The 23893-nt window shown below is 43.6% G+C and overlaps 1 protein-coding gene across 4 annotated transcripts in view; it reads left to right on the forward strand.

Annotated features, from left to right (window-relative positions):
- The window catches only part of MMS19 (MMS19 cytosolic iron-sulfur assembly component), a 132925-nt gene that overhangs the window by 71327 nt on the left and 37705 nt on the right, over positions 1-23893 (forward strand). For 2 of the 4 annotated variants that reach the window (XM_068114373.2, XM_068114375.2), the window contains 11 exons: positions 9981-10119; positions 10455-10609; positions 10738-10822; positions 11902-12027; positions 12821-12899; positions 14240-14337; positions 14450-14560; positions 15063-15203; positions 16283-16400; positions 19189-19291; positions 19575-19646. In XM_068114373.2, the coding sequence (XP_067970474.2) occupies positions 9981-10119; positions 10455-10609; positions 10738-10822; positions 11902-12027; positions 12821-12899; positions 14240-14337; positions 14450-14560; positions 15063-15203; positions 16283-16400; positions 19189-19291; positions 19575-19646 (1227 nt within the window). The remainder of the gene's footprint in view (positions 1-9980; positions 10120-10454; positions 10610-10737; positions 10823-11901; positions 12028-12820; positions 12900-14239; positions 14338-14449; positions 14561-15062; positions 15204-16282; positions 16401-19188; positions 19292-19574; positions 19647-23893) is intronic. The other 2 variants (XM_068114374.2, XM_078777000.1) reach the window with 1 other exon arrangement.

Raw genomic sequence — 23893 nt, forward strand, 5'->3', positions numbered from 1 at the left:
CACCTCATTGGCCTTGCTTGCTTGCTATCATCTCTCCACTAGCTTTTGCGACAACACCCCCTCCCCCTCCCTTTCTTTTTCCTGCTTTGGTTTCTGAAACAATAATTTTACATGAAACAACACCGATAGTCTAACAGCGGCGTAGCCGTGCTTGGTGGTTGATAATTTAGTTGAAGATGATAGTATGACCTGCATGGGGATATCAGTGAGCAAATAATGTAACTATGTAAGTGTTAAATTTTTTTGACTTCGGGCATGGACAACCAGGTCGTGAAGGACTTGGACAAAAAACGTACCCAGTCTGAATGTTGCTATATCCAGTCAATGGCGAATCTGCAATTGGGGAATCGGTGAATGTCACGGATGGAAACCCTTACGTCATTTCCTCATTCTGCTTTAAACTCAATATCTCTACATTTTCATTCAAAACAGCCTCAATCATCAATCCATCACAAATTAATATTAAAGTATTCATATATCAAAATATAATGTTAAGTTATGATTGTATTGAGATACAGATAGTCCCCGACTTATGACAGCTCTTTCACGAGCCTCGATCTTGTATACAAAAAAAGAAAAAAAGAAAAAAAAAAAGGTTATGTTCTGTCATGTCCGTCGGATATCGGTTCCGTCGGAAGTCGGACCCCCTTTTGTGGACCTGTATTTTTCAGGTAGTAGTTGGGTCATAGCTCCAAAGTATGTGTACTATCATAGTATCATGTGTTAGTCTCATGACTAATTACATGGGACATGTATTTCAAGTTAGTATTATGTCTTGAATTACATGTACCTATTCAAAAAAAAAAAAAAAAAAAACACATTTAGAGGCCATTTTTCCCCGCAGGCGGGGGTTGGTCTTTTTCGGGCACCGTGGTTGTTGTTGTTTTTCGGTCCCCTTTTTGAAGCAATGTTTTACGGCCGGATGCCCTTCCTGCCGCCAACCCTGTTTGTCGCCTTTTACGACAAGCAGGGAATTACCAGTGAACTGGTACTCAATTAGCCGACCTCGGAAGGATGACAGGCTGAGTCAACCCCCCTGGCGTTAATTCAGTGATCGACCGGGATTCGAACCCAGGATCCTAGGATCCCAAGCCGGCACCCTAACCCCTAAGCCAACGCCAGGCTATGTACCTATTATTGGCTTGAATTACATGTACCTATTAATATACGTATACAAGTACGTATTCATGGATTATTTGGGACATTTTTCAAGTCCGTTTTCCATCATATGACTTTGGAATGGAATATGAGATTTAGGCCAACGGCAAGGCACTGGGACCTATAGGGTCATTCAGCGCCGATATGACTTTATTATGCACGTTGTATTGATACGTATTCAAGTACGTATTCATGGATTATTTGGGTGAAATAAACAAATATGACATTTTATAGCAATTTATTAAACAAAAAATATGTACAAATATACAATGCAGTTTAATAGGTACTGTACTAAATAAAATGTACAGTGTATCAATAATATTGAAATCAGGAGCCGGGGTCGTCTATCGTTGAAGAATCATCGGTGGTTGATCGTGGCGGTGATGGTGACGAGTTTGGTGACGAGTTTGGTCTGGGAGACACGGAAAGGGCGGAGGTGGTGGCGGAGGCATTGGAGGTGGAGGTGATAGGATCTTTTTTTAAAAAGAAATCGTCGAGAGTTGGCTGAACTGTTTGCTTCCTTTTTTCATCGTAAATTTCCCTGTAACACGCTCGGGTCTGCTGAAGTTTTCGATCGAATTTGGACAAGCGATCAACGTTGGTGTCCATGCTCTCAAACAGCTGTAGTCCTTTGTTGAAAACGGCAAACCCCTCAGCCATTCCCTTTACGGTGAACATTTTTTGGGGAGTTTCGTCGTCTTTCTCTTCTTCCTTTTTCCTTTCAGATTCTTCTTGATCTCGCTGCTCTTCTATTTCAAGCAGATCCTCGTTCGTCAATTCGCCTGGGGTAAAATCAAGCAACACCTCCACGTCCTCCACATCAACTTCCAGCTCTAACGTGTGTGCTAGCCTCACAATTCTCTCTCCGATTTCGTCCATCACTTCATCCTTATTGAAACTTTCGAACGAATTGACGTAACGAAGCATGCAATGTTTCCATATTCCATTCATGCACCGTGCAGTCACTTCCTTCCACGCAGAAGCAACATTCCGGATACATTGCAATATGTTGTAGCCTTTCCAGAAGTCTCGTAGTGCTGTCTCTTCTTCTTCCGTTGCAGCAATGGCCTGAGCGAACGTTGCCCAGAGATAGTAGGCCTTAAACGTAGCTATGGCACGCTGGTCCATAGGCTGAAGTATGGCAGTCGTGGTGGGAGGCAAATAAACGACCTTGACGTCTGCATGCAAGTCATCAAGATGCTGAGGGTGGCCTGGTGCATTGTCAAGTACCAACACTATCCTGCAAGCGATAGATTGTTGCAGGCAGTATTCACGCACTTGAGGGACAAAGCAATTCAGGAACCAATCTTCAAATAATGCCTGCGTCATCCAGGCCTTTCGGTTGCTTCGGTAGTAGACTGGTAGGGTGTGCTTGACAATGTTTTTAAAGGCACGACGGTTCTCGGAGCGGTAAATGCAGAAGGGCTTGAGCTTGAACCCTGCAACCAGCTTGAACCCTGCCCAACAGCAAGGTCAGTCTATCCTTGAATGCCTTGAATCCGGGCATGGTTTTTGCTTCTTGGTGGATGTACGTTCGCTCAGGCATCCTCTTCCAATAAAGTCCAGTTTCGTCGACGTTGAAGATTTGTTCTGGTAGGTATCCTTTTTCAACAATCAACTTGTCGAATACCTCCCGGAACCTTGCAGCTCCACCTGCATCTGCACTTGCAGCTTCGCCGCTTACTCTCACGTTATGCAGGTTATTTCGTCTCTTAAAACGACTAAACCAGCCTTTGCTGGCGGTAAACGTTTCCGTGTAGTCGGTGCCAGCCCGCACCTTCAAAACATCGAAGAGACTCTTAGCCTTAGCCTGTATCGTCATCAAGCGAAGAGGCACACATTTTTGCAGCTGGTCTTCCATCCACATCATCAGCATCTTCTCCATTTCTGCAATAGGTCCTTTTCTCTTCTTGGTGATGATAGTGGTGCCCATGGGCGCCGCTTCCCTCACAGATTCTCGGATGCGAGTCTTGTCCTTGATGATGGTAGACACCGTTGAGTGGGAGAAGCCAAGGTCACGTGAGATGGCGGTAACGCTTTTACCGTTCTCATACTGCACAGCACCAGCTTGCTGGGATGAATGATCACGGTGTGTACCCCGATTTAGAATAGGTACACCGTATCCCTGTGCATCGTAAGAGGCGACCAAGGGTTGGCGTCAGGAAGGGCATCCGGCCATAAAAACATTGCCTCAAAACAGGGAACCATGATTGTCATGTGGCCCGCAAGGCTAACCCCCGCTCTAGCGTGGAAAATGGCCTTAAAATGATCATTCATTCATACTGTACAGTGTACAATCATTTTGAGCTTAACTTCAAAATTGATCGCCTTCCTCTTCTTCTTATCGGCACCAGCCATGGTTGACGTCTCTTGCTAGACATGATGCTTGCAGTAGGGTATGAACAGCGAAGAACTAGTAGGGCAGTAGTAGTAGTGGAGTAATCGTTAGTTTGGCTAAGTTACGGAGCGTAAGGGATATTGCCAGTGTGAAACACAAAGAGCTACTAACTGAGACGCTGCCTCGTGTGGGAGAAGCTGCCTGGAGAGTGATGACGTCATAGCGTCTCTCACCACCATGCTTTCTCGCTTGCTTCTTCTTTCCTTTTCGTTTTTTTTTTACGTATTTTAATTTTTTTCCCGCCCGTCGTTTCCGGCGTCGTAAGTCGCCGTCGTAAGTCGTCGTACGTCGTAGGTCGGGAACTATCTGCATTATCAAATCGGTGAATCGTCATCATCTTCTGCTTTAAACTCAATATCTCTCCATTTTCATTCCAAACAGCATCATTCATCATTCATCATTCAATCACAAATTAATATTATATTATTAATATATCAACATATAATGTTAAATCATGATTGTATTGAGATCTTATCAAATCGGTGAATCATCATCATCTTCTGCTTTAAACTCAATATCTCTACATTTTCATTCCAAACAGCATCATTCATCATTCAATCACAAATTAATATTATATTATTAATATATCAACATATAATGTTAAAATCATGATTTTATTGAGATATTATCAAATCGGTCAATCATCACCATCATCTTCTGCTTTAAACTCGATATCTCTGCATTTTCATTCCAAACAGCATCATTCAACATTCAATCACAAATTAATATGACATTGTTAATATATCAACATACAACAACAACAGGCATTTTAAAGGTCATTTTCCCTGCTAGAGCGGGGGTTAGCCTTGCGGTCCCCATGACAATCTTCTCCATTTTGCCCTATTTTCTGCATCTCTCCTTGTTAACCCCCTTGCCCGCATTTCTTCTTCCACCATCTTTAGCCAAGTCTTTCTCGGTCTTCCCCGTCTTCTACTTCCTTCTACATTCATTTCCATCACTCTTCTCAACCAGTCACTTTCATCCTTCCTCAACACATGACCAAACCATCTCAACCTGTTCCTCTTCACAGCATCAATCACAGGCTCTATTCCCATCATCTTTCGCAATTCATCATTTGTCTTCCTTTCTCACAACGATACTCCGCACATCCGTCGAACCATTCGCATTTCCACCCTTTCCAACCTTCGTTGCTGCTCTACGTTCATTACCCATGTCTCGCTCCCATAAATCATAACACTTCTCACACATGCAGCATACACCTTTCCCTTCAGCTTCAACGACACTCCCCTCCTCGTCATCACGCCACTCAGTTCCCGAAACTTCTTCCATGCACATCTCACTCGAGCAACCGTTGCCGAGTCTGATCCACCTTCTCCATTCAGCATGTCTCCGAGGTAGCAAAATGTTTCCCATCATCTTTCGCAATTCATCATTTGTTTTCCTCTCTCTCAACGATACTCCACACATCCACCGAACCATTCGCATTTCCAACCTTCGTTGCTGCTCTACGTTCATTACCCATGTCTCGCTCCCATAAATCTTAACACTTCTCACACATGCAGCATACACCTTTCCCTTCAGCTTCAACGACACTCCCCTCCTCGTCATCACGCCACTCAGTTCCCGAAACTTCTTCCATGCACATCTCACTCTATCAACCGTTGCTGAGTCTGATCCACCTTCTTAATTCAGCATGTCTCCTAGGTAACAAAATGTTTTCACACCTTCCAGCTTCACACCGTCTCCAAGATCCAACTCAACATTTCCCTCCATCTGCAGCTCCCTCTGTGCACACCTTACACTTGAATGCAGCTGCCACACTGGTGAATGACCCTCTCAAACCACTACATTTTTGATGAACCCACTCAGCGTACATTGTACATTGAATGGAATTCACTCCGACACCCTTCCTGCACACAGCACAGGGCCACTTCCAAGTTCTTTCCACCTCACCACATGCTTTACCACTTGCCATCACCTTCGTTTTTCTGATATTCACCTTCAGACCTTTTGTCTCCATACATTCCTTCCACTTGTTCATCTTCTCCTTCAGTCCAATGGAAACTTTCTGCAATCAACACCAGATCATCTGCATATAACAACTCCCACGGTAAACCCTCCGTTACGTTCTGAGCCAGCACCTCCATCACAGCTACAAATAGTAGTGGACTTAGTGCCGACCCCTGATGCACTCTCACCTTCACCTCAAACTCACCACTGTTCCCATCCTTCGTCCTTACAGCTGTGCGCGCTCTTTTGTACATTGCCATCACTACTCTGATCAACCATTCCTCCACTCCTAACTTCCTCAATGACCATGTCAATACTTCACATGGAACCCTATCGAATGCTTTCTCCAGATCAACAAACCCAAGAAAAAACTTCTTCCTCCTCTCCATGTACTTCTCCTGCAACTGCCTCACAATAAAAAGTGCGTCTGTCGTTCCTCTTCCTGGCATAAATCAAAACTGCATTTCGTCAATCTTCACTTTCTTCCTTATCCTCCTCTCCAACACCCTTTCCAATACCTTCATTCCATGCTCCAATAACTTTATCGCTCGATACGAGCCACAGTCCAGAGGGTCACCTTCCCCTTGTATAGAGGGACAAGGGTACTCAGTTCCCAATCCACTGGAATGCGGCCTTCTTTCACACCAGATTACAGATCTCTGTCATTCTCTTCACACCCCAATTTCCCGCTGCCTTCAACATATCTCCCACAACTCCCATCGGCCCTCCCGCTTTTCTACTCTTCATTGCTTAGGAAGGGCATCCGGCCATAAAAAAAAAACATTGCCTCAAAACAGGGAACCATGATTGTCCTGGGCCCCGCAAGGCTAACCCCCGCTGTAGCGGGGAAAATGGCCTCAAAACGATCATTCATATTTCAATATTGCTTTTATCGCTTCCTCAACTTCCTTCTCGGTTATCTTCTCTGCCGGTCCTAAAACTGGGTTACTCTCGATGTTGCCATCACTTTCATTCTCTGTATTCAACAGCATTTCCATATATCTCTTCCATCTTCCTTTAATTCCATCTGGGTCCACAACGATTTGTCCCACTTCATCCTTCAAGCAACTCACCCCCATCACATCACACCTCTCTTTCGCTATCTGCTTTGCAATCCTGAATACCGCTTTCTGACCCTCTTCCAAATCCAAGCGTTCTCCGAACATTTTCCTACATCCGTCCTGCGCCTTTGCTACCTCTTTCTTTGCAGCCTTCTTGGCTGCCTTATAACTTGCATGCTCTGCCTTTTCTGCCCCCATACCCTTCGCCTTCTGCCACTCCTTGAACTTCATCCTCTTCTCGTCAATCTTCTTTCCAACTTCATCATCCCACCACCATGTTTCCGAGTGCCTCGGTGGTCCTTTTGTCCATCCACATACCTCACAAACGGCTCCCAACAGACTATCTTTCATTGTCATCCAACCACTTTCATACTCAACCACATCATCCTCTACCATACTCAGCCTCTTTTAATGCCTCCCCTACTGCCACCTCTTTCAACCTCCACACCTTCATTATCGGTTGGTACTTCACCCGCCGAGCTCTCCTCGCACCTTTCACCCTTATGTCGCAGACAACCAAGTGGTGCTGTTAAACAGCCTCCTCCCCCGGGATCACCTTTGTGTCCGGGAGGTGTCCCATATCTCGCCTACGCACCATCAGGTAGTCAACGGTTGTCGTCGACCCACCTGACGTATATGTAACAAGCTTATTATCCTCTTTCTGGAACGGAGTATTACAAATCAACAAATCGGCTCCATCAGCAAACTCCAAAATCCTTTCACCTTCTCCATTTCTCACACCATATCCGTAACCCTCCATGAACTCCCTCAAAACCGTCCTTACTCCTTCCCACATGTCCATTTAGGTCTCCTCCAACCACAACAACTTCCTCATCTTTCACATTTTCCATCAGCTTCTCTATCGCACACCAGAACTTGTCCTTCTCTTCATCGCTCCGACCAACCTGCAGAGCATATCCCTGCATGACGTTCACGTTCATGACGTTCATGACGTTCACCAAGAGCTTTCCAATCATCATTTTCACCATCATCAACCTTTCACTCACTCTATTCACACTCACCACACTGTCTCCAAACTCCTCAGAAAACAGGACACCAACACCATTCACGCCCTCCACCCTTGCCACACAAACTTGTATTTCTGTCCCTGCCTACCCTTCACCATTCTCACACCACTTCCCTTCCATCTCGTCTCTTGCACACAACATATGTCCACTCTTCTTCTGACCAATACTTCCACCACTTCTCCTGATCTCCCTGTCATTGTCCCTACATTCCATGTCCCCAACCTCAGAAACCGATCTCCACGTCGGGCATCAGACATTTCGTCGTCATAAATGGAGTGATTTCCACCCTTGCTTCGATCGGGTTCCCCACCTTGAGTTTTGACGAGAGGGAGTTGGGTCCACCACGGGGTACTTCGGGCTGTACCCTGCCCATATGTAGTTGTAATTGTCATGGTTCTCTTTTTGAGGCAATGTTTTTATGGCGGATGTCCTTCCTGACGCCAACCCTTTTCGTCGCCTCTTACGACACGCAGGGATACGGTGTACCTATTCTAAACCAGGGTACACACTGGGTATTAATACTACACACCGGGTAACCAGGGTATTAATATATCAACATATAATGTTAAAATCATTTTTAATCATTTTCAATCTCCATTTTTATTTCAAACAGCGTCATTCATCATTCCAATCACAAATTAATATTATAGTATTAATATATCAAAATATAATGTTAGATCATTATTGTATTGAGATATTATCAAATCGGTGAATTGTCGTTATCTTCTGCTTTTAACTCAATATCTCTATATTTTTATTTCAAACAGCGCCATTCATCATTCCAATCACAAATTAATATTATAGTATTAATATATCAAAATATAATGTTAGATCATTATTGTATTGAGATATTATCAAATCGGTGAATTGTCGTTATCTTCTGCTTTTAACTCAATATCTCTATATTTTTATTTCAAACAGCGCCATTCATCATTCCAATCACAAATTAATATTATAGTATTAATATATCAAAATATAATGTTAAATCATGATTGTATTGAGATATTATCAAATCAGTGAATTGTCGTCATCTTCTGCTTTTAACTCAATATCTCTATATTTTTATTTCAAACAGCGCCATTCATCATTCCAATCACAACTTAATATTATCGTATTAATATATCAAAATATAATGTTAGATCATTATTGTATTGAGATATTATCAAATCAGTGAATCGTCGTCATCTTCTGCTTTAAACTCAATATCTCTATATTTTTATTTCAAACAGCGTCATTCATCATTCCAATCACAAATTAATATTATAGTATTAATATATCAACATATAATGTTAAAATCACGATTGTATTGAGATATTATCAAATCGGTGAGTCGTCATCTTCTGCTTTAAACTCAATATCTCTACATTTTTAATCCAAACAGCATCATTCATCATTCAATCCCAAATTAATACTATCTCTTATTATAATAGAGCAAACGTATATGGTTCGCAATGTATGTATGTTTATATGCGACGAAAACGTCTTCTTCTTCAAATAAAATTACCACCCTCTTAATTAACCCTCTTAATTGCATTAAGACTGCTGAGACCCCTCAGACCTTTGATGACCCTTTAATTCCCCCAAGACCCTTCAGACCACCAAGACCCCCAAAGACCCAAAATACCCTTCAAGGCCCTGAGGCTCAAAAAGACCCTGAATACCCAAAGACCCTGAACACCCCGAAGACCCAAAAAGACCCAAAACACCCCGAAGACCCAAAAGACCCAAAACACCCCTGAATACCCAAAAATACCCTTAAAGACCAAGAATAACCAAAAGAACCTAAAGACACAAAAGACCCTGAAGACCCAAAACACCTCAAAGACCCAAAATACCCTTAAAGGCCCAGAGGATCCAAAAGACCCTGAAGACCCAAATGGCCCTGAAGACCCAAAACACCATGAAACCCAAAAGACACCGAAATGGTCAAAGATGCCTACCCCTCTGAAACAACGTGTGGTGAAGTGCGCGGAGCGCACCGAGTCACGCTAGTATTATTAATATATCAAAATATAATGTTAAATCACAATTGTATTAAGATATTATCAAATCAGTGAATTGTCGTCATCAGCTTCTGCTTTAAACTCAATATCTATATATTTTATTCCAAACAGCGTGGTTCATCATTCCAATCACAAATTAATATTGTAGTATTAATATATCAAAATATAATGTTAAATCATGATTGTATCGAGATGTTCTCAAATCAGTGAATCGTCATCATCTTCTGCTTTAAAATCAACATCTCTATATTTTTGACAAATGTTCAAGGACTAGATAGATGTTAGCCTTTTGGTTCCAACTTGTTTGTTGAATCAAGTTGTTTTCTTTGTTTTCCATTCCCTCCCTGTTTTCCCACACGAGGTGTTGGAACCGGTTAGCGAAGCGGTGGAGATGGCAGCGCTGGATGCAATACAGGCCCTTGCGTTGACCTTGGCTCGCTCTGTGATGCCTCCCGATGGCCGTGACCTTCTGCATATGCTCCTTGAGGACACGGTAGTAGGTAGGCCGGTGAAGCCAGACAAGAAATATTGTATTGTACTAAATTTGGAGTGGTTCGGGTTTTAAACGACCATAATTTTCATCATCATTCCGGGCATTGTACAACGTAAACTGCAATGCTTGTGATGTCTCATTTGTAATGCAGTAAAACCTAACACCTGGGTTGTAAAGTCTGCAACAAATTTACAGGTTTTGATGTCGGTCACAGATGTTCTCTTCCCTCCTGCCCCCTCTGATGTTAAACTGTGTTGATCATGCTTTTCAAGTACATCTTGGGGGCAGAAGGAAGTAAATCTGGCCGAATTATACACTTGAGAGCCTTGTTTATCTCCACAGAATGCACACCAACATTGACCACGGGAGAGGCGAGGCGCCTTCTGTCAGCATCTCGGCTGCTCCAAGCTGTGGGAAAGGCCTGCTATCGGGCTTGCATCCACGTACTGACTGCCTCGATGCACGTCCTCGTCAAGCGGTTTAATGACAGCAAGCAGGTTGGATGATGAGGATTCCCGTGACAAACGAGCGATCGAGTTTGATAGCGACATTTCTGCTTTGGTTTGGTTTTGGTTTTTGACGTGCCACTGAAGAGCGTTGTTTAACCGGTCAATGTTGAGTGCAGGCTTTGGAACGCTGCACATTAGTAGATGCACTGCGAAACCTCTCCTTGTGCTGCCAGGACCTCACCGAGGCTCGAGAAGGTGAAGGTGAGCTCATCCCACCAGCCTATGATTTGTACACTGAGCGCTATGGCGTCTAACAGCGGCATAGCCGGGCTTGTTTGATACTTCAGTTGAAGAGGATGGTATTACCTGTGTGGGGATACCAGTTAGCAAATGACGTGAGTATTAAATTTTTGGACTCCAGGCATGGACAACCGGTTCGTGAATGACTTGGGTAAAAAAAACGGCAAAGGGAAAACGATGAACCAATAAATTCCACATTCCTGTGGCATCATCAGTCAAACGTCAGGCTTGCAAACTCCTGGTCCAGGATGTCCATTGGCTCAGATGAACCTCCGTGTGATGTCGCCCCCTTCGCGAGTTTGTCAATCTAAAATAATTTCCTCCTTGCCAGGCTGCTGAGTTTGGACGGGTAACCTGAGCTGGGCGGAGTCTGGGTGGTATGATGCATCTTCCACTTCCTAATGATGGATTTCACCGTACTGAAAGGAGTAATGAGTGACTTTGAAATCTTCCTATAACCCTCTCCTGCACGGTGCTTCTTCAACACTTTATGTCTGATTTTGGAAAGGTGAGTTGCACCTTAAAACGAGGGCGAAACCATGGTCAGCGACTCCAATGTCCTTTACTTGTGACCTTTAAATCCTGGGTCTTTAAAATAGACCTGACTGTCTGCTCCTGAAGCCATTCGGGCAGGAAGTGAGGCTGTACGCATGGACTCACGACGCTTAATGTCATAAGTGCACAAGGAAGCAAAATTGGAATTGGTGCGTTCCTGTTACAATAGCTACAGGGATTGTTATCGGAAGCTTATTGTGGAACGAGACGAGTAGGGAGGGAAACAAATAAACATTTGGGAACAAATCGCGAATGAAAGTGCAAAACAGATTTTGATTGTCATCCGGTTAGGGCACACTATGTTCGACACACATTGTGGATTGACTATGAGGGGCAAAATGATGAAGCATCATCGCTTTGCCGCAAACGTGAAAACATTGTTTGGATGATCTTGGTCGGGTGAATTTGACTAATTGGGTGGTACTTCATCATTTTATAAATAATTGTTTTATTTTGTCTTTCCTGCTTCTGATGCTTGTGCCCAGCAGAGAGTCCATTGCATAATCACATAGAGACTTTATTGGAGCTGGCCGGGGCAGCGGTATCCGATACCCATCTGCAGCTCCGCCAAGCTGGGATCGCTCTACTGATAGCGCTCGCCAGCCTCCCTGGTTTGTGACTGTTGTGAGGTTTTGCAAATGTTGTTGTTGTTCTCCTCTTCCTTTGTAAAGGGTAAGGTCCAATGGCACCAAGCTCCTGCCATGCCTTGACCACGATACCCCTTCTCTCCCCTCTGTCCTCGGCCAACACTCTCCCCTCTCCCACCACCCCCACCTTACTGATATCCCTCTTCACACAATCCTCCCATCTCAACTATGATCTACCTTTTTCCTCTTACCTTGTTCCCTCAACCTATCCGCTCTCTTTGCCATTCTCTTTTCCCCCATCCGCATTACGTGTCCAGCCCATCTCAGCTGGCATTTCACCAATCTCCCTGTCAACCTCACCTGCACACCAATGTCCTCCCTCAGTTCATCCATTCTCATTCTATCCATCCTCTTCACTCCCGCAATCCTCCTGACACAGTTGTTATCGTAACCCTGCAGCCTCTGTTGTTGTCTCCCTGTCAATGCCACCGTCTCCAGGCCGTAAAGGTAGGCCGCCGTTACACAAGACATCAGAACCTTTCCTTTCAATCTCCTTGAAATCTATCTGTTTGCCATTACTCCCTCCACTCCCCGCCACACATTCACACCCACCTGAATCCGGCCACCGGTGTGTTGTATCGCCGGCCGCCGGCATTTTTGGGAGCCGAGGAGGCCAACACGGTTTACCTATTTTACCCCCTGGCTTGATGTGCTCTTTTTTTTTTTTTACGAGTTGCCACAGTCTTGGTGTGACAAAGCAAATACAGTGTGTACATGATGTATAACCCAAGTTGACTGAACCTACCTTGCCGTCCAGGTGCGCTATCTGAGGAGCAGCTCGGATTGGCAGTGTGCCATCTTTCCCAGCTGATCCAAGATCCGGTTTCGCAGTGCAGGTACAATTTTTCGTCCAAAACCTTTGTTTTCTGGCACATTGGATGATAGTCCTGGAGTGGTATCCTTTTTTGTGGTTTGCTGTGGTTTCCTCCTACAAACCATTCTGCTGTTTATTTGTGTCACATTTACCTTCCAAATTCTTATTTGATTTTCCTTCTGCTGTTTGTATTGTTAACTCCAAGCAGGTGAGATTTGGTCATGTCGTGGGATATTCAATACCTCCGCCACCTCTGCCACCAAAGGTGGATGGAGGTTGCGTTTTCACTCCTGTCTGTTTGTTTGTGAACAAAATATCTCAAAAGGTTGTGGACGTATTCGGACGAAATCTGGTGCAGATGTAGTGTATGTGACAAGGACGAAATGATTAGATTTTGGCGAAGATCCGGATTCGGATCCGGCTACTCGAATTTTTTAAAGCGATTCTCCACCATTGGGATATGGGGCCAAAAACTATACACAGCGGGATATCTCGAAAAGTTGTGGACGGAAGATTTTGATTAAATGCGATTCTGTATTGTGATTTTCTGGTCTACTCTGGGATACAAAACGTAAACTGTTCACCTGGCGGTGGTATGCTCTCTACCGAGTGCCGTTCTAGTTTTCAGATGTGGACAGGACAGCCTGTGTTCAATGTTTTGCATTCCCTAGTGTGCATCAATGGGCCAGGTGGTCTGAGAAGCCAATGCTCCCTTCTCCCTTCAGATAGTTCCACTACCATTTCGGATGTAGGTGCAGGCTTTGGGTTTAGTCCGTGGGCTGAGTAGGGTTTACATGCACCCCCCCCACAACTTAACTTCCTGAGTATGTCCATGTACCCCCCACCCTAGGGGTTAGGAAAAACCATGTTAACAGAAAAAAAACTCATTCCCAAGGTGCCGCCCACGCATATTTTGATGTTACCCCCCCCCCCCCCCCCCCCCCTGTGTCAGTGATTTCCGAAAATTAGGGGTAGGCGAAATCCAAATGGCCATAACTTTTTACCTCGTCATCCTATGGTTGCATATGATCCCTCAAAATGTTTGTCCTGGGACACTCTTTACAATGATGTTATATGCAAATGAGATCACTAATGAGGTCACCAGAGGTCAAACTATGACGGAATGAGTTTCTCCAGGACCAGGCCTAATCATTTTAATAAGCATCGAGGAGACAGGTGAGGCGAGACCCAGCCCAAACGGGAGGGCAGTACTCCATTGAGGTTTACATGCCGCATCCAATGAGATGTTACCGTTTCATTTTTGCTTGGAAGCATAATTTGGTTTTATATTATGTTTTTAAAATTTCATTATTCACAACGATGTTTTGTAGCCAATGGTTTGACGTGTGTACACGCGCGCAGTGTGGCGGCGGTGGATGGGTGTGCGGCGTTGGCCTCGATGCATTCCACCCTTCTTATTAGTCATTGCTTGCCCCCTCTGACTGCACAATTACTCAAAGGTAAAACATCCTTCGGTGAAATGGTGCAGATCACAAAATGAAAGGCCCAACACTGTTGAATCCCTTCCATGACCTTTGCGCTTTCCACCTTGTGTGTTGTGCATGTTCGCAGACGCAGAATGCCATTTGGCAATGAAATCGTTGGCACGACTGTGCCTCCATCCAGACGTGATGCGGCATGTTGTTCCAGAGTTGTTGGATCACCTGTGCACGGCCACCACAGGTACGGCAGTTGTCAGCCTCTCCTTAGCAGCTCATTTGCCATCTGTTTAGAACGAAGAACTACTCTTCCTGGTAAAGGATGGTGTCGATGTGCATTATGGGACAGATAGAACGATGGATGAAATTCAACAGGACGTTCTGTTGCTCTTTTGCTCCGACGAAGGCTTAACCCCCGAAACGTCAGCTTCTCCTTGCTTCCCACGGCGGCTATCATCCCTTGACCGACGCCCATTAATTCCATCAGTTAGAGCCACTTATCCCTACGGTGAAGTGTGGGCTGCACGTTAGTGTGGAAAGTGTTTCCACATTTCATATTGGAAAGAGGATGGTGATTGGTGGCTTGGGGGTTTGGAGGGGGTTGAGGGAGGGGTGGGGAAGGGGGTTGTGGGTGAAGCATGTGGAAAGAGGTTAAAATATAAGTTTTTTTTGGTATGTTTGTTGGTAATGTATGCTGGTGGCCTGGCTCTTTGTTTTGTCCTTTATCCCCCCCCACGTCCCCACAGTGGCCGATGTGGTGGTCACGTGTGAGCATTTGCACAATATTGTCTCTCAGAGCAAACGGTGTCCTGAGAGCCTCTCTTACCTGTACAACACGTTACTCCTGAGGCTACTCTCACATGCTGTCCACACGTCCACCGCTTACGGTAACACATGTGCCCTCTGTATGTTCATTATTCCCACATTGCACGAAACACTCGTCATACGTGCCAGCCTCAAATAGAGCTCCATAAGAGCTGAATTGCCATAAACTGTAAGATGGTTTTATTATTATTAGCTCACCTGGAACGAAGTTCAGGGGAGCTTATGCGATGGCGCGTCATCCGTCCGTCAGTCCGTTAACACTTGAAACGTCTTCTCCGAAACCGCTGAAGGGATTGCGACCAAATTTGGCACAAATTATATTTGTCGTGTTGTGACTAAAGTTTGTTCAAGGCATTAGAAAAATTGGGGTCTGAGGAGGTATACAGAATGGGAGGGGAGGTGGGAGTTTAGGAGTTTAGGGGGTTGCCCCCCAAAATAGGTATTTTTTTGTTTAAAGTCTTACCATTGAAATTGGTTTAAAATACCTTTTGTCAGTGCAGTATACTGTTTATTCTACCAGGTGAGCGCCAGGGGTATTGCCCTATGTTTTATATACATGTTGCTGATTCCACGCCTTTAGCAATGATTTTTCATGGATAGCATATTGTTACTTTGTCTTTGACACAACACTGTTAGACATGGAGGTTTATTTCTCATTCTCACAACCATCGTCTTCCTTCGGGATCATCTGGAACCAGGAGTGTGTTCCTTCGGCTATCCTTTATCACTTCCTTTTTGAATATTTACCAACTTACAACCTGGAGGATGTAGAAGAAGCAGAAGAGGACCAAAGATTGTACAGAGAGGTTAAATTGAACAACTCCCATGCTTACACCAATTGCTCCAAATTGACCATATCGGATAGACAACAACGGACCATATCGAGGGGAAGGCCTTGTCCTGCAGTGAACTCGATAGGTCAGGTCCAGTTTTTTGATAGATTTTAATTTTTTTTATTTCCCTCCAAATGTGTAGATGTATTGATTTGTTTTTCCATTTGTTTCCTTCTTCAATTCTGCTGCTTCTCCTTTAACTTATTATTTTTCAAAACTGATGCAGCTGTTGATGCACAGACTTTCATTTGAGTTAATGTGGGCCCAAAGCATTTGTTTTTTACTTTGTGCTTTGCTGTGCATTCAAGGAGAGGACCGAGTGAGTGATGACTTCGCTGGAGATGCTTCGGTCATCTGGCACAGTTCCACGGTCATCGGTGCCGTTGCACGGCTACTCACAGCGATCTCAAGCTTCGCCGAGGCCGAGTACATGCGCATAGTCACTCGGCACCCTTTGCAGCCTTTACCTCTGTGCATGACCATCATCGGCCAGACACTATAAGCCTAAAATTATCTACATGATGCTTTATTTATCTTGATATGAAGTTTAATAACATTGGTGCAGATTGCGTGTATTTCGGGTAGTTGCATGTAATGCAGTCAAGCATTATTAAATGGAACATAAACTCGAATTTTGTAAAGTTGGAATTGCTCGATCTGATCATTTCCACAATTTTCCACTTCAGCTCATTATGCACCATTAATCAGGAAGTAGAGCTGGTTTGGACTCCCAAATGCCTCATGGTTTTCATAGCCATTCATGGACTCCCAAAGGCATGATGGCGTTTCCTCCGAAGTATCGTAAATTCTCCAAAGTGGCATTTGCTGCTCAATGATGCATTTATTTTCATAAAATGGTGTCAAGTTAAATATTTAAATATCAGATGTAGTAATTTTTTTTTTAAATTATTTATTTATATACACTGTACATGTATGTACCTTATATATCCTTTGTCTCAACATCAACACAAATCTGAACTGGGATTTGAACCCTATTTTCACCATGAGAAGTTGAGCGACCATTTATATACAGTATTACATACTTTATACCCTGGTGTTGGGCTAGCGGCTAGGGTGCCGGCTTAGGATCCTAGGATCCTGGGTTCGAATCCCGGTCTAATCGCTGAATTAACACCAGGGGGGTTGACTCAGCCTGTCATCCTTCCGAGGTCGGCTAATTGAGTACCAGTTCACTGGTAATTCCCTGTTTGTCGTTAAAGGCGGCAAAAAGGGTTGGCGTCAGGAAGGGCATCCGGCCGTAAAACATTGCTTCAAAAAGGGGACCGAAAAACAACAACAACCACGGTTCCCTAAAAAGGCCAACCCCCGCTTTGCGGGGAAAAATGGCCTCTAAAGGTGGTTTTTTATTACATACTTTGGGGAGAAACGAATGAGGAACCATGGAGGAGGAGGGAGGAGGTCAGGTTCAGAGCTTGTCCATTTTGAGCTCACCTGGAACAAAGTTCAGGTGAAGTATTGGCATCGTGTGGTGTCCGCCATTCATTACGTAAACACTTGTATCTTCTCCTAAACTCAACACGTGATTTTGATGAAACTTGAACGCAACGCTCATCACCCGTGGTGCGAAAACTATTAGTCCTATTTTCACCAAACTTTGTTGAACTTCTGAGGACCAAGGCCTCCTGATGTGTTGCAAATCCCATAAAATGCATATTAATGAGGTAAATTTATGGTCAGAGGTCATTACGATTCCAGGATCACTACTTTTGACCTCAAAAGGTATTCACCCGATTTAGCTGCAACTCGGTACGAATCATCTCTGCATGGTCCTTTCACAAGTTTATTCAAACCTTCGGCTAATTTACATATCATGCCTACCAGTGGTTCCCTGGTTCTACCAGGTGAGCGCAGGAGCATGCCCCTATTTTTATGTACACGTGGATTTCACCTCGCTTCACTTCATGGATGTGAATACAAACACGGAAGTTTAATTAACTCCTTGAATATGATACTTGATTAGTCCATAACATAAAGAGGGTGTCGTCCCTCTATACAAGGGGAAAGGTGACCCTCGAGAGTGTGGCTCGTACGGAGCGATAAAGTTATTGGAGCATGGAATGAAGGTATTGGAAAGGGTGTTGGAGGGGAGGATAAGGAAGAAAGTGAAGATTGACGAAATGCAGTTTGGATTTATGCCAGGAAGAGGAACGACAGACGCCATTTTTATTGTGAGGCAGTTGCAGGAGAAGTACATGGAGAAGAGGAAGAAGTTGTTTCTTGGGTTTGTTGATCTGGAGAAAGCATTCGATAGGGTTCCACGTGAAGTAGTGACATGGGCATTGAGGAAGTTAGGAGTGGAGGAACGGTTGATCAGAGTCGTGATGGCAATGTACAAAAGAGCGCGCACAGCTGTAAGGACGGAGGACGGGAACAGTGGTGAGTTTGAGGTGAAGGTGGGAGTGCATCAGGGCTCGGTACTAAGTCCACCACTATTTGTAGCTGTGATGGAGGTGCTGGCTCAGAACGTAAAGGAGGGTTTACCGTGGGAGTTGTTGTATGCAGATGATCTGGTGTTGATTGCGGAAAGTATGGATGGACTGAAGGAAAAGATGAACAAGTGGAAGGAATGTATGGAGACAAAAGGTCTGAAGGTGAATATCGGAAAGACGAAGGTAATGGCAAGTGGTAAAGCATGTGGTGAGGTGGTAAGAACTGGGAAGTGGCCCTGTGCTGTGAACGTGGCCGTGGGAGCGAGACATGGGTAATGAACGTAGAGCAGCAACGAAGGCTGGAAAGGGTGGAAATGCGAATGGTTCGGTGGATGTGTGGAGTATCGTTGAGAGGAAGACAAATGATGAATTGCGAAAGATGATGGGAATAGAGACTGTGATTGATGCTGTGAAGAGGAACAGGTTGAGATGGTTTGGTCATGTGTTGAGGAAGGATGAAAGTGACTGGTTGAGACGAGTGATGGAAATGAATGTAGAAGGAAGTAGAGGACGGGGAAGACAGAGAAAGACTTGGCTAAAGATGGTGGAAGAAGAAATGCGGGCAATGGGGTTAACGAGGGGAGATGCAGAAAATAGGGCAAAATGGAGAAGATTGTCGTGGGGACCGCAAGGCTAACCCCCGCTCTAGCAGGGAAAATGGTCTTAAAATGCATGTTGCTGTTGTATAAAGAGGGAAGGTAGACTTTGTTACCATTTTGTTTTAGTTCTCAGACATTGTGAAACCTCTGTTGTTGTATAACCAGGTATGTTGAGGTGCTGCTGCCTGACCTGTTGTTGCTTTTCCTCGATGGAGATGGTAAATTGCTAGCCAATGGAATGCTCGATTCTCCTTTCCAGCCTCTTCAGGTGAGCCATTTTGTTTGTCTGTTTATTTATTTATTATCATGATTGCATCTGCTTATAGTCTTCATGAAAAAGCTTCGAGGGTTGAAATAAATATTGTGAATTCCATTTTAATTTAAGCAGTTTTTATTTGGGCAGCATAGTAAAGCTTGTACGACATGCAAACTCGATGAAGAGAGAAGAATACCGTTTTGTTTGTTTAAATGGACTTTGAGTGGAAGGTCTGGCCGATACTGCCTAGTTCTTCTGCCGCTAACCAGGCCCGTGCCTGCGTGCCACCCTATAGCCCAACTCACCTTGGCAGCAGACTCAGCTTACGGCCCTCCTCGCGGCTTGCATCGGCTCCTTGCAGAGAAAGGTAGGCATTCCGTATTAGGGTTGACACCTGTGGAACCTCCTGACAAATTGCTTGGTTTGTTTATCTTTATGGATGTTTATATATACCAGCGGAAAAAAGTTCCTCTGCATAATTTACACCTATGAAATGAGAAATGAAAACAAACGCATCACATTGTTTGGTCATATCAATATGTAGTATTTGATAAACATGAAATCGACATGAGAATGTCAATATGTCTACAAGACATGTCATGTCTCCAAAGGCTCGAAGAGGGGTGCGGTCAAAAATCAGATGTTAACAACTCAGTATCTGGTGTGACCACAATTTGTGTTGACACACACATGGCAACGATGCCTCATTGAGGACACAAGATGGTTGAAGAAGGCTTGAGGGATGTCATTCCAGATCTGTACCAAGGCCTTCCGTAGTTGGGCCAACGTCGCCGGCTGGTTTTGAAGACGGCACAATAATTGATCAATTTCATCACACATGTATGGGAAGGGAAGTGCGGGAATGTTCTGTTGGGCGATGAAATCAGTGACCACTCATGCGACATGAGGGCGTGCGTTATCCTGTTGAAGTGTGATGTGATGTCCACGAACGTGCAGGAACGGGAGGATGTGAACACGGAGAACTTTATCATTGTACCGAATGCCTGTCAAATTGCCATTGATGACCTCCAACGACGAACGTTGGTCGATGGTGGATAGAAAGAGATCGTGGAAATGGGGAAACATCACACATGGAATATACAGACTAACCTCAACACATTTCCCATAAAACACCTTGGACAATGGGCAAAGGTCTAACTACCACGTGAATTAAAGAAATAACTGATCCGTTAATTCACCCCAGATCCGCTTTTTTGAAATACCGACTTCTTTCTTGGAAATCCTAGCAGTGTCCATGTGTTTTATTTTTACCTCTCCCACCCCCTCTCCCCGCTTCCCATGCCTCCTCAGTCCTCCCCCCAAGCCCTCTCCCTCCCACAGATCTCCCGATGTCCCTGCTCTCCATCTTGTCTCCCGCTCCCTTTATCATGTTTTATGTGTCAGTTTGTCTTTTTGTGATCAATGTTAGCTCTTATACGAGCCTCGATCTTGTATCCAAAAAAAAAAAAAAACTGTTGAAGATCCCGACGTGTCAATGAATTTGCTCCCCCAGGGTACATTTTCAAATCAATAACAATATATACAGTGGGATGCAGAAGTACGAGTCCACTTAAATCAATGCCAATCTTTCTCAAATCACGATTTCAAGCATGAATTTGTCATAATATTGAAGATATGTATCCATATAATTTTTATTCAGTTATTATGAGAGATTCTATACCAGGATTATATACCATTTATTGTATACCAGTTTCTATCAAACAAACAGCCAGCCAGACAAACAAACAAACAAACAGCCAGACAAACAAACAGCCAGAGACAGACAAACACAGACAGACTCAAATGCAATACCCTCTCCTCTGGCGAGGGTAATGAAGGGTGAATACATTTGAGAGAAAGATGAAATTGATGTGAGTAGTGTAATAATGTTGCTTCTGGGACACCTCCGTTTAACATGGGAAATCCCTATCTAATGTCATTTACCCCCTTGTCTTTTTCAAAAATCATAAACACCTCTATTTCTCCCACCCTCATCTTTATGAACCTTTTGTCTGTAGTACCTATCCTTAATGTTGTTCATTAGACCACTCAAACACTACAAATATTTGTTTTCTCTTATAGACCTATCATCCTTCTTCTACATATCATCTGGCAGATTAATCTTTGACCCACTCAAACATTGACCCATTCACTTCCATATTAATTCTTTCCCTCCCTCATTGCCCCTAAACACCTATATTTCTCTCACCCTGTTCTTTACGAACCTTCTAACCTTTTGACATGTTATCCTTATTCATTAGACCACTTAAACACCTGTGATCCTTCTGACCTCATGGACCTTTTAACCTTTTACTCTTAATATCATCTGGTGAATATAACCCACTCAAACAACGACCCTACAAATATTTGTTTATGCGTGGGAAATAATTTAATTCTCCTACAACTCTCTTCACCATCTAATATATTAACAAAAAATATGTTTGAGTTTGGTTCTTTATTAAGATATTTTAACTGAGCTAAGATAAAATGGTAAACCTCCCTCAATGTTCTTGTTTGAGCGCCTCCAGTGCCACATACCATTTTTTTGGTAAGCTCCGCCCACTTTTTGGTAAACCACGCCCATTTTTTACTAAGCCCCGCCCACTTTTTGTTAAGCCACGCCCACTTTTTACTAAGCCTCGCCCACTTTTGCTAAGCTCCTCCCACTTTTGCTAAGTCCCACCCACTTTATAAACTCTTCAGCATTTTATCATTTCCAGGTAATACATTACATCATTTTCAGGGAATTTCCATCACATCATTTCCAGTTAAGACACGCCCAGGGAATTTCCACAGGAAGACACACCCAGTCCTTATAAAAGGCACCGACCACACAGGCTTTTTCAAACACGCTTTCTGCTTCACTTGAGAATGGACTACTATGCCGAAATGGAATGGGATAACTTTGCTATTCCATGGAGTCCTACTACCTGTGTAGAACTCAACCTTCAGATTGATGAACTGGACTCGAACCTCTTATCAATGGAGGTAAGTTTGTTTATTTATTTATTTATTTATTTAATATTTTTTTTTTTTTTTTTTTTTTTTTTTTTTAAGATGAGACTCGTGTAAGAGTTAACAAAGTTTATTTTAATATTCATAGAGCTTGATTTATACAAATAAAAAATATTGTATTAAATTAATACATTGTTATTTTCTTTCACAGGAAATTGTATCTGAGATACGAAATGAAAATTCTGCTTTTAACACAACTTGGGATGAAGTTATTTTTTTGTTTGAAGACATTTTGAACAACCAAGACCCCCAGAACGAGTTCTACCTTGATGACCCAGCCAAAGAGTTATACCTTGGAGATCCACAAAATCCTGAAAAAGAGTTTTACCATGATGATACTTGTTGTGAGTTATCAAAACAAAACCCACTGAACAAGTTCTACCTTGATGAGCCAGAATACAAGTCATACATTGGAGACCCACAAATTTCTGAAAATTGGGAAAGGAGAGTTCTCCCTGATGGTCCGCAGTTATACTATGTGAGACACATCATAGAAACCCTAAAAAATTGGGCAAGGAGAGTTCTCCCTGATGGTCCGCAGTTATACTATGTGAGACACATCATAGAAACCCTAAAAAATTGGGCAAGGAGAGTTCTCCCTGATGGTCCGCAGTTATACTATGTGAGACACATCATAGAAACCCTAAAAAATTGGGCAAGGAGAGTTCTCCCTGATGGTCCGCAGTTATACTATGTGAGACACATCATAGAAACCCTAAAAAATTGTGAAATGGGAATTCTCCCTGATGGTCCGCAGTTATACTATGTGAGACACATCATAGAAACCCTAAAAAATTGGGAAAGGGAAGTTTTCCCTGATGGTCCGCAGTTATACTATGTGAGACTTATCACGGAAACCCCCAATATTTCTGAAAATTGTGGTTTTACCTTGGGGACTTGGAAAGATGGTTATATTTTTGGAGACTCGGAATGGGGGTTTTGTTTTGATGACTCGGAATGTGATACCTATCTTGGAGGCTCAACAGGAATGTGGTTATACCTTGGGAACTTGGAAAGTTGGTTTTATTTTGGAGACTCTACCTGTGGGGTTCCTCTTGGAGACTCTTTGGATTCTAAAGCAATGAACAATGTTCTTTATTTAATGACGCTTGATTTAAGCAATATCAAGAAAGTTCGAGGAAGAAAATGCTGGAAAATTCTTTCTTCCCATTTCTACTTCTTCAAACTTAAAAGCCTTGAAAGACAGAATTGGAGGAAGAGGAAAAAAAAAAAAGAAATACGTATTTAAAAAAGAAGAAAAGAAAGATTATGTTAGGGTTTGGGTGGGATTTTGAATGTGAGGGTTAGGGATGGGGTTGGGTTAGGGTTGGGATTTTGAATGTGAGGGTTAGGGTTGGGGTTGGGTTAGGGATGGGGTTGGGTTAGGGATGGGGTTGGGTTAGGGATGGGTTGGGTTAGGGTTGGGATTTTGAATGTGAGGGTTAGGGTTGGGGTTGGGTTAGGGATGGGATTGGGTTAGGGTTGGGATTTTGAATGTGAGGGTTAGGGATGGGTTGGGTTAGGGATGGGGTTGGGTTAGGGATGGGGTTGGGTTAGGGTTGGGGTTGGGTTAGGGATGGGGTTGGGTTAGGGATGGGG

This window comes from Myxine glutinosa, chromosome 4, assembly GCF_964187855.1.
Source record: "Myxine glutinosa chromosome 4, kmMyxGlut1.1, whole genome shotgun sequence".
NCBI lineage: Eukaryota > Metazoa > Chordata > Myxini > Myxiniformes > Myxinidae > Myxine > Myxine glutinosa.